At 47.7% G+C, this 13,534-nt stretch overlaps 1 protein-coding gene across 4 annotated transcripts in view; it reads right to left on the bottom strand.

Moving 5' to 3' along the window:
* Window positions 1-429, bottom strand: part of RYK (receptor like tyrosine kinase) — a 100,150-nt gene extending 99,721 nt beyond the window's left edge. For 2 of the 4 annotated variants that reach the window (XM_033855371.2, XM_033855372.2), the window contains exon 1: window positions 50-422. In XM_033855371.2, coding sequence (XP_033711262.1) covers window positions 50-278 — 229 coding nt within the window. In that variant the 5' untranslated portion in view covers window positions 279-422. Of the gene's footprint in view, window positions 1-49 lie in introns of all 4 variants that reach the window. The other 2 variants (XM_073803803.1, XM_073803804.1) reach the window with 2 other exon arrangements.
* Between the last annotated feature and the right edge of the window lie 13,105 nt (window positions 430-13,534).

Genomic DNA, 13,534 nt, shown 5'->3' with positions numbered 1-13,534 from the left:
CCGGGGCCCGACCCTACCTGCCCACCCCGGCGCAGGCGGCCCCACTCACCGATAAGCCGGCGCACCTCATCCTCGCTCAGGTAGAGGCTTACGCTGGGCCCGGCGGACGCGGGAGGCAGCGCCGGCGGCCTCGGGGCAGGGGCGGCGGCGGCGCCTGGTGCGAGCAGCAGCGGCAGCAGCGCGAGCAGGAGCAGCAGCGGCGGCGGCGGGGCCCTCAGGCCGCGGGTCCACGGGAGGCGGCCCCGGCCCGGCGGCCCCGGCCGCGCCGTCCTGCGCATGGCCACCGCCGCCGCCGCCGAGGAGAAGCGTGGGCCGCCCGCCGCGCCGCCGCCGCCCACCCCCGGCCCCGAGCCCCTCACAGCCCCGAGCCGGGGGCGGCCGCCCAGCTCATCGCGCCGCCGGCCCGTGGCACCCTGCCGCCGCTTCAGACCGCCGGAGCGCGCCGCCGCCGCCGCCGCCTCCTCGGCCGCATCTTCCGCTGCGGGAGGCGGGCCGCGGTGGCGCGCGTGCGCGCGCCGCCGCCGCCTCGAGAGCGCGCACGCACGCACCGCCTCCTCCGTGCGGGCCCGAGCCCGGCGAGTAGCGCTTTGGGTTTCCAGGTTCTCTGAAGGCGAGGGGCTCCCCGGTCACCCTGTAAAGGAGCTCGTCCCCGCCCCACGTTGTCACCAACCTGATGTTTGCTTGTCTATTGTTTGTACCACACACACCCCCGCCCGGGATGGAGGGTCCAGGCAGGCAGGCCCGGGCAGCGCCTGCAGCCGAGTAGGCTTCCAGATTCAGGGAAATGCTTGGATGCGGCCGCTCTGATGGCAAAAGAGAAACATGCTTTTTATTTGGAGAGAAAAAGAGAAAATACCTTTTATCCTACCAACGGAGGTCAACATTAACATTTCTGTGTCTGTTTTGATGGATATATACTGTATACTTTTACTTTCCAAGAAGATCTTGTTGAGCAAACTTTAACCTTATTCCTCCTACACATTACAAATTTTTATTTTTTATAATCGTTTTGCGTCTCTATAATCAACCTGAATTTGGGGCTGTCAACCCGTGGTCCATGCTGGACTTTGACAGCTCCCCCCCGCATATGAAGTTGTGTGCAAAAGTGTGTGTCTGCCTCTCAGTGTGTGCTGTGTGTGGGCTTGAGCACACACAGAGAAGTGATATGTACATCTCCTCATTTGTTTCAGGGAGTCCTTGTCCCTGAAAGACGTTAAGAATCACGGATACACCTCGTCTCTTTTAAAGGCCGACCAGCGAGCTGGTGCACCTCGTGACGTATTTATTGATGAGTCGCGGTCAAACCTGCTCCAGGTGCTGCCTCTCTTCGTGAGGTTTCCAAGCATCCCGGCCAGGCCTGGGTCACCTAGCCCCTGTGGGCAGCCTAGACCCTGCCCTGACCCTATGCCTCCCACCAGGCCTGTGCCTCTGGGAACAGCTGCTCCCGGGCCAGGCCCAGCTTCAGTGCACAGTTGCTGCAAGAGCAGTGAGGCCCTGGGAGGCTGCTATTTTTATCCTCTGGGGTGGGTGGCGGAAGAGCCGGGCTGATGAGGCGGGAAGTCCTGGAACTTGATTTTCTCCTTCTCTACTGAGAGGGATGGATTGAGTTTAGAGATAAACCAGCCTTGATTTGTCAAGCCTCAACTCCCCAGCACAGAATACTGTGCCCATCATTCTACAGGAGGAGGATGAGAAGAGGGTGAGGGCTGAGGAAAAGTGCTCCACCTGAGAACGATAAAGCCACAAAGGTCAGCAAAAATACTTCTCTTGGGGCAGCCACTGCTACTTATTAGGGGACCAGGGCTCTGTCAAGAAGGGCTTGGGGGGCTTCCCTGGTGGCGCAGTGGTTGAGAGTCCGCCTGCCGATTCAGGGGACGCGGGTTCGTGCCCCGGTCCGGGAGGATCCCACATGCCGCGGAGCGGCTGGGCCCGTGAGCCATGGCCGCTGAGCCTGCGCGTCCGGAGCCTGTGCTCCACAACGGGAGAGGCCACAACAGTGAGAGGCCCGCGTACCGCAAAAAAAAAAAAAAAAAAAAAGGGCTTGGGGCTAGTAATGTGCTGTGTGAACAGGCTCTCAATTCAGACAGTAGGAGTTTTTTTAAAGGATGGCATCTTCCCGGCATTTTTTAAAATGACTCACAGTCCCCCTGTAAGGAAGCCCCTGTCTTTAAGGCAATCTCCTCTTATCAGTGACTTCTTGAGGGAGAGTGTGGTGTCAGCAGAGCACGGAGCTGTCTGGCAGTCAGGCCTGGCTGGGCTCTGGTACTTGTTAGTGGTGTGACCTTGGGAAAATTACTTAAACTCTCTGAGCCTCTGGTTTCCTCATTTATAAAATAAGGGGGATAATGCCAGATTCACAGGGCTTTTACAGGATTTAATTGGAGAAGATGTCAGTAAAACACCTAGGCAGACACAGGAATGGGTGGGTGTCACATCCATTGTTGTTGTTATTATAATTAACCTCTTCCCTCTAATGACCACTTCCTGGAAATTTCATCACCAGTTATCTCCAACCATTCAGACCAGGGATCCTCAAGACCTTCATTCCAGGTAGCACCATGCCTGGCCCAGAGCCAAGCTCAAGACATTAATGCCAGGCATCACGGTTGGCCCAGGGATGCAGGGGTGACTAAAGAGCTTCCTTGAGGAGGTATGATAAACATCAATTGCACATTTTCATCAGTGCTAGGAAGAAAAAGCTAGTGGTTGTCAATGTTCCCAGACCAGCCATAGTATCACCTGGGAACATGCAAAAATGCTAATTCCTAGGCCCCGCCCCAGACTAACAGCAGTAACAACTTCAAGGGGTAGCAGCACACAGAAGTGGTATGCACATTGCATCCCTTGTTCTAAGGAGTCCCTGTCCCCCAAAGAGTATCACAGGCCCTCCAAGTGATGCCGGCCACTCTGTCAAGAAAATCTCAGCTCTACCATCTCTCTTTTGGACTCAGTTGCTGCTTCCCTGACCCCCTGCTTTCCCCTTATTCCTTTAGTCTGTTCTCAACACAGCAGCCAGAGCCATCCTGTTAAACCTTAGCTGGATCAAGTCACTCCCTGCCTCTTAGGCTGCCAATGTCTCCCTAATTCATCTAGAATAAAAGGCAAAGTCCTTACAAGATGTCAAGGTAGTTCTCATTCTTCACCTTCCTCCCTTCGTGTCCAATCTAGTCTTCTTCTACTCTCCCCCTACTCACTTAGCTCCAGCCACAGTGGCTTCCTTGCTGTACTTCCAATGCATCAGACACGATCCTACCTCAGGGCCTTTGCACTGCTGTTCCCTGTACCTGGAATGCTCTTCCTTCTGACATCCACATGGCTTCATCCTTCACCTGTTCAAATCTACACTCAAATGTTAACTTCTGAAGAAGATTAAAATTTTGACTTCCCAACACTTTAACTCCCCAGAGGGGGAACCAGTTCCCAGTCTCTCCTATCTCTGCAGGGTACTTGGTCTCACACAACACCCAACCAATCTCTGAAGAAGGAGTCCCCTCTCCCTCCTGGGTCGGGGTGTGGGTGGCAACTTTTGAAATTTCCCAATAAGCCTCAGTGTGAAAATGCTGGGAAGCCCTGACTTCAGCCTTCTGAGGTTTCTTTGCCTGGAGGAAATGAAGGCCACAGTCGTCATCCTGCTCCACCCACTGCCCCCGCTCTTGGTTTTGCTTGTCACTGTGGTTGACCTTACTCTCCTCCAGGAGACAAATTTCAGGCCCAGAAACTACCATCATCAGGACTTGTTTCACTGCTCCTAAAAAAGGCCAGCCTTGGGCTTCCCTGGTGGAGCAGTGGTTGAGAGTCCGCCTGCTGATGCAGGGGACATGGGTTCGTGCCCCAGTCTGGGAGGATCCCACATGCCGCGGAGTGGGTGGGCCCGTGAGCCATGGCCGCTGAGCCTGGGCGTCCGGAGCCTGTGCTCCGCAACAGGAGAGGCCACAACAGTGAGAGGCCCGCATACCGCAAAAAAAAAAAAGGCCAGTCTTGGGATTGAGATGCAGCAGGGTGGGTGGGTGGAAGCACTGGGCCGTCGGGGTCCAGCGGGGAAGGGGTGAGACATCCTGGTTAAGGGAAATGACTCGGGTGTTCATGCGTGGAGTCTTATGCCCACTCAGAGCCTGGCTCACTCATGTCCACAAGGATAGACGCCCAGTTCACAGAGCCCTGAGAGCAACTCCCAACCCAGACTGCACTCACTCAGCTAGGGGAGGGATCTAGAAAGGGGTGGCTCTAAGTTCTGAAAACACCCCCTTCCTTTGCAAGTGGCGGTTGGGAACACTGCTCTGTGTACTACGGAGCAGTTTACTTTTTAAACCTTCTCCCTCCACTTGCAGTGTGAATGAGTCAAGCAGCACCATAGTCCTGGAAGAAAATATGAACATCCTCTTTGACACAAGTCATCATCTCTCTCCACCACCTCCCAGATTCACGTATGTTCTTATAGCCCTTTCTCTAGACATTTACCTACACGTATCACATACATGCAACTGTATGTGTGTGGTTTCTTTCAGTTTTACAGAAATGGGTAATTGTTGACACGATTTGTTTTTTCCCTGATCAAAATGAATTGAGGCCTTGAGGATGCTTGCATGACAGGACACACAGAGGCATTTTGGTTGGGATGGACAGTGCTAGATTTCACAGTTCTGGTGATGGACCACTCATCCTTTTATGTGCATCTCTGTGCACGTACGTAGATATTCAGAAGGGCAGATTCTCAGAAGTGAAGTGCTGAGTTAAAGGGAGTTAACTTTTAATGTTGATGGATTCCACTGAATCGCCCTCCGAAAGACTTTACCAATGTACCCTTCCACCAGTGGCATAAATGAAAGAGACAAGGTAATATATCAGGGTTTTTTCATTTTGCTTTTGACAGTCTGGTGAAAGAAAAAATAACTCTTTAATCTGGGTTTCCCTCATTACCAGTGAGGTTGAGCAACTTCTTGTAGGTATTTATTGCCCATTCAATGTACAGCTTTTGCCTGTTTTTCTAGTGAATGGTTCGCCTTTTTTCTTGATTTGTAGATATTTTCTTTTACTGTATCCCTTGTCATTTAACTTTGCTTATGATGTCCTTTACTTAATTTAAATTTTGGATTTTCATTTTAGATAAATCTCACAATCTATTCCTTTACGGCTTCTGCATTTTGTGTCTTGCTTAAGAAAAACTCCACAATTAATATTTTTTGTGTTTTTATAATGCTTTTGTACCTTTAAAACAATTAGCCCCTTCATCCATCTGGAATTTATGTTTATATATGGCATATGACACAATTTTATTTTTCCATATGGGGAGCCATTTTTCCCAAATGCTATTTTTTGTATTTATTGAATATTCCACTCTTAGTTGTTGTAAGTAACTGTATTAGGGTTCTCCAGAAAAACAGAACCAATGGGATATAAATATAAATAAATAAATATATGTGGGTGTGTATATATATGTATATATATATATACACATACATACATATATATATATATATAGAGAGAGAGAGAGAGAGAGAGGAGAGATAAGAGGAGATTTATTATGGGAATTGGCTGTCATGATTACGGAGCCTGAGAAGTCCCAGGATCTGCCGTCTGCAAGCTGGAGACCCAGGAAAGCCTGCAGTATAATTCAGTCTGAATCCAAAGGCCTGAGAAGGGGGTGGGGACAATGGTGTAATTTAAATCCCAGTCTGAGGCCTGAGAACCAGGAGTAAGTCAGAGGGCAGTAGAGAGGGAGTTAGCCCTTCCTCCACCTTTTTGCTCTCTCTCATTGGACTGGATGATGGCACCCTCATTGGTGAGGGTGATCTTCCTTACTCAGTCTACAGATTCGAATGCTAATCTCCTCCAGAGACACCCTCACAGACTTATCTGAAATAATATGTTGCCAGCTATCTGAGCATCCCTTATCCCAGTCAAGTTGACACATTAAATTGACCATCACAAGTCCACCCCTTGTGAACTTGGCACCCATATACATCTCCTTAAACTATATTTAATCTCTAAATAAAAACAATAATGAGATCATAACTCTGCTGACATGATACAACTCCCCTATGTACAACTGAAAACATGCTAATTTCTTCCCCAGAAGTGGAGGTAAAATACTTGAGTGATGTTTATTCTTCTCTTGATATCCTACAACTCAAATACTATGATGTGAAATTAATAATACCGATATAAAGTCAATACATCTTATGTTTCATGATAAAAGGAAATAAGAGTGGAAAGAAGACAAAGATATTTGTGTAATGTATGCGTGTATACACACAAATGTATTCATAACAAAATTGGTTTTTTTCATAATAAAATAAGCTTTGGGGACAAATGGTTCCCATATGGAAAAAAGGAATGTAACAAAATTCATGATAATTACAGGCATCATTTCTGTAGCTGGTCCCATGACTGTAGCTGGTATTTACTTTTTTTTTTTTTTTTTTTGCTATATGCGGGCCTCTCACTGTTGTGGCCTCTCCCGTTGCAGAGCACAGGCTCCGGACGCGCAGGCTCAGCGGCCATGGCCCACGGGCCTAGCCACTCCGCGGCATGTGGGATCTTCCCGGACCGGGGCACGAACCCGTGTCCTCTGCATCAGCAGGCGGACTCTCAACCACTGCACCACCAGGGAAGGGAAGGGAAGCCCCTGTAGCTGGCATTTATAATTACCTTCTTCTACTACTCATTCTGTGTATTCCTTTTGCCTTCGGCAAGCACCTCAGCTGGTCATGGTTCTTTATGTGGTAGGGTGACCCAAGACTTCATTCCTAAAGGGTCTGGCCATTACTAAGCCTGACTGGATTGGGTTGTCCTAGTTTTCCATTGAACCTAATCAGAGGGCAAGGTAAACTAAGGACATCCTCAGGTGTCTCCTGTATTCCTAACATACTCTTCCTTACTTATCTCTGGTATCCATTATTGCTTTTGAAAAGTCAGTTGTAATTCTAACTGCCAGTTTGACACATTATTTGTCTTTTCTTTACAGTTGTTTAAGAGATCTTTTTTAGCGGTGTTCCAGTAGGTTATAGGTAAATGTGTATATCTTTCCATTTACCTTGCTTGAAATTTATTGAGATTCCTGGATCTGGTGTCTTTAAAAAAAAATTCCAGGAAATTCTCAGCTCCATTTCCTTTGTCACTCCTAGATGGATAGATTGAAATGCTTTTTTTTTTTCTGAACCGTTTGAGAATGGGTGGGAGACATCATGAGTACTTCATTGTACATTTCCCAACAAACACATTCTCTTTCATAACCATAGTACAATTTTCAAAATATAGACACTTAACATTGATACAATACTATTTTCTAATCCACAGTCCATATTCAAATTTTGTCAATTGTCTCAACAAAATCTTTATAACTGTTTTTTCCTGATCCAGGATCCAACCAGAATCACACATTGAGTTCACTTGTCATGTCTTTTTAGTCTCCTTAATCTGAAAGATTCCTCAACCTTTCTTTTGCCTGAATTTCTTGTATTTTGTAGAACATTCTTCAATTGGTGTTGCCTGACATTTCCTCATGACTAGATTCAGGTTACATGTTTTTGGCAGGAATATCACTGAAATGATGTATTCTTCTCAGTGCAAGGTATCAGAAGACACAGGATGTTGGTTTATTGAATATTCCATTCTTTTTTAAATATTTGTTTCTTTATTTGGTTGTGCTGGGTCTTAGTTGCGGCAGGCAGGCTCCTTAGATGTGGCTCGCCAGCTCCTTAGTCGGGGCACATGGGCTCCTTAGTTGTGGCATGTGAACTCCTAGTTGTGGCATGCATGTGGGATCTAGTTCCTTGACCAGGGATCAAACCCTGGCCCCCTGCATTGGGACTGTGGAGTATTAACCACTGCGCCACCAGGGAAGACCCCTGAATATTCCATTCTTAAGGGTTGTAACCAATTATATTAGTCAGGGTTCTCCAGAGAAACAGAACAAATAGGAAATAAATATAAATAAATATGTAAATATATATGTTAACTTTGATCACTTGGTTAATATGTTTTCTGATACATTTCCTTTTAGTAAAGTTACTCTTTTTCCCTTTGTAATCAATAAAAAATTAGGGGTGGTGGGGGAGATACTTTGAGATTCTTTAAATCTCTGGTTCTTCATCAAACTTTTATGCACTAATTTGATCATCCATTGATGATTTTTTAACTTTATTATTCCTTCCATATTTAGTTGGCGTTCAACCATAAGGGAGACCTTTTCCTTTTCTCCTATTTATATTTAAAATTTACTTATATCAGTGTGGATTTGTGAATTCTTGTTTTATTCAGTGGATTATAGTCTATTACTATCATTATATATTTTTCAGTCTCAAGACATATTTGATGATATTTGAGATTTTGCCACTTCAGTTGGTTCCTATGTCCTTTGGTATGTCTTTGGCATTGGTTGAACATTTTCTTACTTTATGGAACAATGAAATATTCTTGTCTCCTCTTGTACTTTTCTGTCCCAACCCTGGAATCAACCCATTTTTCTTAGGAGCCCCAGTTCCTTTTAGTGGAGAATAGTATTCAGAAACCAAGATTGAGGAGCTAGGTATGCTTACTGCTACTGGGGTATAATTGGTTCTAGGCCCTCTGAGGAGACAGAGCAAGGAAATAAATGCATTTATGTATGTATATGCCTGTGTGTGTATATGCATGCATACACACATGGATCTGTAAAATCAATGAGTTTGCATCAACACCTCTGATTCCATTCTCACACCGTTCCTTCCTTATCCCCTATTTGTAAATCCCTTCTATGACAGTAAGAAACCTGGCTCCATTATCCTCGCTGTATCTGCTTATTTGTTCAGTCCTTCCATAGTTAAGCAAACTCTTGGCCTTGCTTTCTAAAAGCTTAGTCCCAGAAACACCAATCTCCACCCCCACTCCCCACTCCAGGTATGCCAGCCAAAGCTCTGCCGCCATGAAGGGGAAGGAAGGGAGGCCAGTTAAAGACTGGGCCCTTGACATGCCATCCCTTACGTCTTGGGTACACTGGCCAGAATGTCAGTCACTGATTCCCTTTTTATCTGTGTCCATTGTATTTTTCAGTTCATCATTTTCATTTAAAAAATTGCCGTAAATTGGGTTTCCCTGGTGGCGCAGTGGTTGAGAGTCCGCCTGCCGATGCAGGGGACGCGGGTTCGTGCCCTGGTCCGGGAAGATCCCACATGCCGTGGAGCGGTTGGGCCCGTGAGCCATGGCCGCTGAGCCTGCACGTCCGGAGCCTGTGCTCTGCAACGGGAGAGGCCACAACAGTGAGAGGCCCACGTACCGCAGGAAAAAAAAAAAAAAATTGCCATGAATCTGATTTTAATTTACAAATTCTCACATGGTTGCTTTTCTGCCACAGCCGGTTCTTGTTTTTTTTCTAAATAATAATAATAATAATAAAAGAATATCTAATATTTATTGAGCACTTATTATTACCTGCTGAACCGAGTGTTTTTACATGGATTATCTCATTTAATTTTCACAATAATCCTATGATATTGGTATTGTTTAAATCCCCATTTTATAGATTAGGAAATCGAGGCACAAATTAATTACCTTGCCCAATGCCATCCACACATCTAGAAAGTGGTAGATCTAGGAATTGATTTCAGGTAGTTTGATTCCTGAGCCCATGTGCTTAGCCATTCTGGAGCAGTTACTCATATGCATTTAAACTCTTCTCTTTGTGCTCACTCTTTCCCCAGACATCAGTCTTTCTTGTTGTTGAGTTTGCTACTCTCTTTTAGGGTACTGGTTTTCCTCAGGTACCTCCTGACTCTTGACTGCCCTTTCCTCCTCGGGCTTGTGAACCATGTTGGTCTTTGAGGTGCAGGTTCTGGGGATGAGAGTGTGCCCCTGCCTCTCCCCACGCCCAGAGTATGGTGGGGGGGGCCTCTGCATGCATATCTTTTGCTATGAGGTCTTCATGTCTGTCCTGGGTGTCACTTGCTGCCTAGACATCAATCTGCCCCTGCGGCCCCAGTGCCCAGGCACTGCTTTATCCCGGGGACAATGCCACTGGTAACCCCTGCTCAGCACAAGAGGAGCTGAGAGAGGATTCCACCAGCCCTGTTGCTTCAAATTAAATATCCTCATGGTTGACCCAAGGACCACCCCGCCATTCCTCAGGTCCATTGACTCTGAGCTTGGATCCGTTGAAGAATCATTCCCACCTCCAAAGCAGGACTTTTCTGGTTTTTCACTGTGGTTTTCTCTGATCTTGTTTCTCCTAATTTGATACCATCCAGTTTCTGTTTTCCAGGGGATTTCTCAATTTTTCTGATCCGTGCAAAAGAAATCAGTATTTCTGCATGACAAAACTACCCTAAGCAAAATTAAAAAGCAAAAGATAAGTTGAGGAAAAATCTTTACAATTTTTATCCCAGTCAAAAAAGTGTGCTGTATGAAGAACTTTTGCCAGCTGATGTAAACACACACACACGTATCACAATTCAACAACAACAAAAGCAGGTAAAGAAATGGACAATTCGCTGAAAAATACAAATAGTTTGGAAATATATTAAAATGCTTAAGCTCAGTCATAAATAAGAAAAATGCGAGTTAAAACTACACTGAGATACTGTATGTTAACCTGTTAGATTGACCAGTCTCTAACAGTTTGATAACATGTCATAGCTGACGGGAATGAAAATTACAAGTCTCCAAGGAAGGCATTTTGACAATTGTCTATCAAGTCTGCAAATGCAGATATTCTCTGACCAGCAGTTTCACTTCTAGTACTTTATCCTAAGGATATATTTGCATACTTAGGAAGTGATATGTGGACAAAGTTATTCCCTGCATTATTTCATAATAGCAAACAATGGGAAACGTGCTCATGGATAGTGCAGTGGTTCAGTAACCTATGGTGGGTCCCCATGGTTATGTGGGTATAAAGAAAAATGAGAAGGCTCTTTATGTGTGTGTATGAGTAAGACCAGGTGCAAAGCAGTATGTGGAGCATGCTAGTATTTGTACAAAAAAGGGGCAACGGAATATAATTTATATGCTTGTACGTGCCTAATATAGATATGGGAGGTTACACACACACCACCATCACCATCCACCACCACACGCTGATATTGATTGCCTGGGGCAGCGATGGGAGGAAAACTTATTGTACATCCTTTGATACTTTTTAGAATTTTGAACTAGGTGAACATGCTCTCCTTTCCCTCAACAATTTGTTTTATAATTCTTCTCAAAAAACAATGTGGTTCAATGATTAGTCTTATTCTCTGGTGCTATTGTGGATTCTCTTCCTCCTCCTCCCCTCCTCCCCTCCTCCCCCCTTCTCCCCCCTCCTCCTCCCCCTCCCCCTCCTCCTCCCCCTTTCTCCCACTCCTCCCCCTTCCCCCCTCCTCCCCTCCTCCCCCTTCTCCCCTCCTCCTCCCCTCCTCCCCTCCTCCTCCCCTCCTCCTCTCCTCCCCTCCTCCTCCCCTCCTCCCCTCCTCCTCCCCTCCTCCTCCCCTCCTCCCCTCCTCCTCCCCTCCTCCTCCCCTCCTCCCCTCCTCCTCCCCTCCTCCTCCCCTCCTCCCCTCCTCCTCCCCTCCTCCCCTCCTCCTCCCTCCTCCCTCCTCCTCCCCTCCTCCCCTCCTCCTCCCCCTCCTCCCCTCCTCCCTCCTCGGTAGCTCCCTCCTCCCCTCCTCCTCCCCTCCTCCTCCCCTCCTCCTCCCCCTCCTCCCCTCCTCCTCCCCCTCCTCCCCTCCTCCTCCCCCTCCTCCCCTCCTCCTCCCCCTCCTCCCCTCCTCCTCCCCTCCTCCGCCCCTCCTCCGCCCCTCCTCCCCTCCTCCCCCTTCTCCCCTCCTCCTCCCCTCCTCCCCTCCTCCTCCCCTCCTCCCCCTTCTCCCCCTCCTCCTCCCCTCCTCCCCTCCTCCTCCCCTCCTCCTCCCCTCCTCCCCCTTCTCCCCCTCCTCCTCCCCCTCCCCCTCCTCCCCCCTCTCTCCCACTCCTCCCCCTCCTCCCCTCCTCCCCTCCTCCCCTCCTCCTCCCCTCCTCCTCCCCTCCTCCTCCCCTCCTCCCCTCCTCCCCTCCTCCTCCCCCTACTTCTCCTCTTCCTCCTCTTCCTCTTCTTCTTGCTCCATGACTTTATGAGATTTGGGAATGTGGGGAGGGACAGCAGATATGTGCACCTAGTTTGCTACCTGTTTCCATTCTCATCCCTCATTATTAATCTCTAATGTATAGTATCAAGTTCAAAATAGCATAAGCTAGTGTGTTATGATTGAGAGAGAGAGAAAAAAAAAAGGCCTGATTTTAAGGAATTGGTCCTGTGATCGTGGGAGCTGGCAAGTCCAAAGTTTGTAGGGCAGACCCACAGGCTGGAAATTCAGGGAAGAGTTGATACTGGAATCCTGAGCCCAAAATGTGCAGGCTAGAAACTCAGGCAGAAGTTCTATGTTGCCTTCTGGAGGCCAAATTCCTTCTTCATGGAAGCCTGAGTCTTAAGGCCTTCAACTGATTAGATTGAGGCCCATCCACATGATGGAAGGTCATCTGCTTTTATACAAATCTATGGAGTCAAATGTTAATCACATTCAAAAAGTACTTTCACAGCAGCATCTAGACTGGAGTCTGACCAAATATCCGGGCACCACTGCTGAGCCAAGTTAGCACATAAAATTAGCTACTGCAGCCAGTCTTCCTGTTTTTGTCCTCTTCACTGCCCACGGCTCTCTGATTACTTGTTGTTGTTGAGGTCGAGCAATGTGTTCACAGCATGTTGACTCCTGTGCTCAGCCACGCGGTGCTCTCCAGGCACCCATGCCGCCACAGAGGTCATAGGGTGTCATTTTCACTCAAGTGTCGGAATCACTCCATGGTTCTCCTAGCCTCACACAGAGGGAAGCTCCACCAGGGCTAAGATTTCTCTGGACCACATTTCCCTTCCGTGGCTTCATTGACTTACTGAAGCTGTCTCTAATCTTTTCCTCTATTTTACTACAAATATAATCATAACAAATAAACATTTTATTTGTGACACAATGCACTCTTGAAGAATTTCTTCTCCTTCTCCTTCTTTTAATGATGCTGTTAGGGGTACCTGCTATGGATTCATCAGCCAAAGAAAGAAGAGGCACTTTTTCTTCCCTGTTCAACAGGATCTTAGGTCATGGTAGCTTTAAATGCTGAAGGTCAGCCTGGCTCTCCTGAACCCCAAAGAGTTACCAGACCTGTGTTCTCAGGAGCTTGGTGAAAGAAACTAAATTGGATGAATTGGAAGTGGATGTGAGGGCTAGGTTAGAACTTCCAGGGAAGGAGGGGTCAGTTGCCAAGTAAACCTTACTGGGGCTGGGGAGGGGGAGTGTCTCAGGGTTTGTGAGGAGGCTGGAAGTCTGTGGACACTGAGTGGTGACCCTGGTTGCCACAGGGGCCCCTGTAACTGAGCCCTTCTGTGAGGAAGGCCCTGGGAGGGCCATTTCCGAGTCCTGCCTGGAGAGGCAGTGCTGGTCCAAAAAGCCGAAGTCTGAATCTCCACAGCAGGAGAGGCTCCTCTTTCCCCACTGTTCTGGACTAGACAAGCCTAGGCTTCTGATGTGACTTGAGGGAAGGGGAAAGAGTC

The sequence above is a fragment of the Tursiops truncatus genome, chromosome 4, assembly GCF_011762595.2.
Source record: "Tursiops truncatus isolate mTurTru1 chromosome 4, mTurTru1.mat.Y, whole genome shotgun sequence".
Lineage (NCBI taxonomy): Eukaryota > Metazoa > Chordata > Mammalia > Artiodactyla > Delphinidae > Tursiops > Tursiops truncatus.
The sequence above is the reverse complement of the archived record's forward strand: the minus strand, read 5'-3'. Positions and strand labels throughout refer to the sequence as shown.